Raw genomic sequence first — 4439 nt, 5'->3', positions numbered from 1 at the left:
AGAAACACTCATTTTTAACACTCGATTTTAACTACTATCATTTTACACCTCAGAGTTACATTAAAAGAATGTGACTCTGCTTAGAGTAAAATTAACTCTACTTTTGCAAGAAGACTATTAACACCAAAAAATTTAACACTTTTGAATTTGCTGTGTAGGTTAATGTGCCCTGCCAAATTGTAAATGTCAAATTCAAGTACCCCGTCTGACTCAACATTTGAGGATATGCTGGAAAAGCAGTTCTGTTCCATAAAGGTCCAACTTGGACCTTCCTGGACTTCCAGAATTTGCTGCTTTCATTTGCTTTCAAGCTGGTCGTGTCCAAGTCTGATTTGCTTGGTGATACTGTGTTGTCAGATTATCAGTCAGACTCTCAGTCCTACATGGAATCAGTGTTTGCCAATGAGCCATCTGCTGCTGAGTGGAGATTTGCAGTATATCCAGCGAGAGCCACCACATATCCTCATAGAGGTGTATGATGACGACGCACTGGTAATCCCTAATTCAAATTAAAGACTCAATCAAGTTATTTGAACTATTATTTTTAGCTATGTTCCTGCCTGACTCTCCCCTCTCTGAGCTCACTCTGGTGTGTGCAGGGAAAGGCTGAGTATCTGGGTACCACAGTGGCAGTGCCCGAGGTCTGTCTGTCCTCTGCTCCCTACACACCTCCAACTCTCCAGTACAACGCTCTGCACTGTGGCAGCCAGCCAGGGGGAGAATTGCTGGCTGCATTTGAATTGCTGCAGGTCAGTCTTTTAAATAACCATACATGCTCCATCATAATATTGCATGAGTGACTCCTGACTTATTATGATTGTGTAGATCTCACACTCTGAACAGCAGAGTCTGCCAGACTTAGAGGAACAAGATGGAGGCATCTACACAGTTCCTGCATATATCAGGCCTGTCCTTAGCACCTACAGACTAGAGGTTTGAGTACATGAATGTGTGCACGTGTTTGGATTTGAGACTAGTAACCCTATCTTTTTTCTCACCCCCCCAAATAAATATATAAAAACTGTATTTTTTCAATAGGTATTATTCTGGGGTCTGAGGGAACTGAAGAAAGTCCAACTTCTGTCTGTGGATAGGCCACAGGTACAAACACAATCTTTACAATGTACCTGTGTTCTCTCTAGGACCTGATATGCTGGTGTCCAGGATCACAATATGCTTAATTAATATCTGTCTTTCTCTAGGTCATTATAGAGTGTGCTGGTAAGACGTTACGCTCTTCTGTTATTCAGAAGTACAAGTCCAACCCAAACTTCACCACACTCGTTGATGCCATCGAGCTGGTAAGACAAACAGATCTCTAACATTTTAAAACTGGAGCCCAGCCATTACCCAGGGCTGCTACTGATTTTCATTTTGCATCAATGATTTTCAAATAATCAAGATGTGATTGAAGTTCAGACTTTCAGTATTATTCAGTAAACTAATTAGGAATTCGATCCATTTTAAACAGTACAGTGTAGTGTGGGTTATAGTATCTCAGTTTATATCAGTAAATATAGCACAAGATACAAAACTGTTTGACGTCATTACTACACAACATGATCTGGTTGACTGCTGTCCATTTAATATCATATTGTTTTACTCACTGCTTACTTAATTTTTTTTAAATAACTCTGTAATTACTTAACGTGTATTACTACCTTCACGGTAAACACAGGTGAGACCCAAGTGCTGCTACCAATGCCACAGTCAGAAAGTAGCTCAGCTGGAAGGTCAAGTTTGTGACCTCTACCGAATCCTGGAGAATTAACTTCTGACAGATTCATTCTTCATTTCGAAGCAAGTCGTGTTATTTCCGTTCACAAAGAGGGCACATGGTCCAAGTTTTGGAGCCAAGTCTCGAGTGCACACCTGTACCATGCAAACACTTTTTCTGTAACATTTTTTCTAAAATCAGAACACAATTTGGTAAAAAAGTTATTTCATTTAGTAACCATCAACAGCTCTTTAGAGACTGGCATTTTTCTCTGAAATGTACTAAAATCACTCGACTACTCAAGAACAAATAATGTAGTCGTAGTTATAAACTTTTTTTTTTCCAAAATATTTGGACAAAATATATAACTGAATTAATACTTAATAATCAACTGACTGTACTTGTGATACGTAACCATCTCAGGACCTGTCATGCAGTCATTGAGACTTTCAGTCTTAGTTCTACTCGATGTCACGGCTACTTTTAATTTCTATCACAGAATTCCACAACATTTCTTTATTTAGCACATGACCCTTTAAAGTCTTTAAAGTCTTGCAAAAATTAAAAGGGAAATGCGACACATATGGCACGATCCTGGGTCTTATGCCCCAGCGGTTTTTCTTGTGTTTTGTCATTTTGTGTTGAGTCCACCTTTAGTTTAGTTTACAGTCCTTGTCCCTAAGTGGATATGTTTAGCTTTTGGTTATTAGGTCTCCCCGTGTCTTTGCTCCTGTATCTTCCTCTGTGTATCTGTGTTCATATAGCTCTGAGTTCCTGCGCCTTGTTTCCCCTCGTGTTTTATTCCATGTTTCCCCAGCCGTTATCTCTGTGCCCTCTCTCTCTGCATCTCTGTGTTCTTCCTGTGCTACGTTTAAGGTCCACGTACTGGGTCAGTATTTTCAGTTCCGTGTCCTTCCTGTCTCGTTATGCGTAATTGTCCTCAGCTGTGCTCGCCGTGTGTTCCCACATCCCTCATTACCTTCTGTGTATTTATGTCAGAATCTCCCTCTTTTCTGAGTCGCGTCGTCCCTCGGTGTTGTGTGCATTTCCCCGTGGTTTACCCGTGCCTCCTTGTGAGTTAGTTTTAGTTTGTCCCAGTATAGTTTCGTATTGCCCTTTGCCTCTCTGTTAATAAAGTTTTGTTTTCCGTTTACGAGTTCAGCGTTTAGGTCCAATCCTGCCTGCCTGACAATATACACTGATACATAGGAACATTTACCCATATCTAAGAACATAACAACCAAGCCGTTATCAACCGTCATATATTCATGTTCAAGCTGTCTTCAAGTGAATCCATGATCATTTTCAAGTTTTATAGCTGCAGCTTTTTGAAATTCTAACATCCTAGAAATCACAAGACTTTCCACATTTACTGCATCAGGACAAATTCAAGATTTCATACAAAATGGAAATCAACTTGTTTTCCGCAGACACCCACATGTTCTTATTAACCCTCTCGAGGCAGCAGTTAAAAACTAGCAACCTGATTACCCCACATACATAATGTATGAGTTTTTTTTACTCAGAAGTACCACTGCAGGACTTGGTTGTGCATTAGCAACAAAAAGTTTAATTTGAGCCTGAGAGGGTTAAACATATTCTCTGTTATATCGAGATCCCTCCACCCTGTTACATATTCCGTATGTATGGGGTAGGACCCCCCCCCTGGGTCCTGGCATGTGGATACTTCTTTAAGACACTCTGGCTGGCCTGGCCACGCCCACAGCTTACCTATAAAACAGCTGTGCGACCTGAAACCGGTGATCATTTGATCTGCACTTATCCCATACATATGGAATATGTAGGAGTGAAGCCTCTGTTACTCAGAGAACCAAGGTTACAGAGTAACCGTACGTTCTCAGGTATCTGTGATTATTTCCACATGATGTGGCTGTATGACTAATATGCCCTGCTGTATATGTAGCCCTTAATGTAGCCAGATACATAGCTAATAATAACAATAATACTAAAAATAATATTATTATAAGATTTTTTAGTAATAGGATTAAATTTGGAGCCTCTATTCTAAAGAGTTTTCTTTTTATTGTTGTGTTTTTAGAAAAAACAAATTAGACAGATTCAGATTGGATCAGGCCCAGAGTTTATTTCCCAGCTCATGCTGTCTGGATCTGTTCATAATCGCTTCATTTTTCCAGACACAGTCTGCTTACTACACTAAAAATGTCTCATCCTCCCAAAACTAAAATCTAATGTTTAAGATCTCTAAAACCTAAGACATGTCTCAGGCTCATGTCTCATGGCTTCACTGATTAACAGAGGGGGCAAAATTAAAGCCATAGTGTACTTAAGAAGAAGTACAAATACTTGTGTTTCTTAAATAACTAATCATTTGATTCAGGTGTGTTGACCCAGGGTAATGTCTAAATCCTGCAGGAGACCGGCACTCGAGGCCTGGAGTTGCCCACCCCTGCTTTATGTAATGTAACTCTGACCACGAACACCACAGCCACAATAAAGATGGGTCTAAAAATCTATATTATTTATTTATTACTGATGCTCATTAGGGAAACAAAGACAGTAGACACTATTAGAAACCTTTCGTACAGAAAACTCAGGGTTAACGCTGAAGTAGCTCAGAAACAGAAGATACGAGATGAGGTTGGAGGAGCAGAATCCAAAAGAGGCTGAACAAACCTGTTGTCAACTAAGCAAGGAGTTAAAGGCACATCCATCCATCCATCCATCCATCTTCATCCGCTTT

The 4439-nt window shown here is 40.0% G+C and overlaps 1 protein-coding gene across 1 annotated transcript in view; it reads left to right on the top strand.

The window, feature by feature from the left end:
• Positions 1-4439, top strand: part of fer1l6 (fer-1 like family member 6) — a gene marked incomplete in the record, with an annotated part of 57669 nt that overhangs the window by 38758 nt on the left and 14472 nt on the right. Inside the window, 5 exon segments of the mRNA XM_042214040.1 lie at positions 358-492; positions 600-749; positions 826-933; positions 1039-1101; positions 1203-1301. Of these exon segments, the coding sequence (XP_042069974.1) occupies positions 358-492; positions 600-749; positions 826-933; positions 1039-1101; positions 1203-1301 (555 nt within the window).

Source organism: Haplochromis burtoni, unplaced genomic scaffold, assembly GCF_018398535.1.
Source record: "Haplochromis burtoni strain Fernald_Lab_line unplaced genomic scaffold, NCSU_Asbu1 Contig_511, whole genome shotgun sequence".
Taxonomy (NCBI): Eukaryota; Metazoa; Chordata; class Actinopteri; order Cichliformes; family Cichlidae; genus Haplochromis; species Haplochromis burtoni.
The sequence above is the reverse complement of the archived record's forward strand: the minus strand, read 5'-3'. Positions and strand labels throughout refer to the sequence as shown.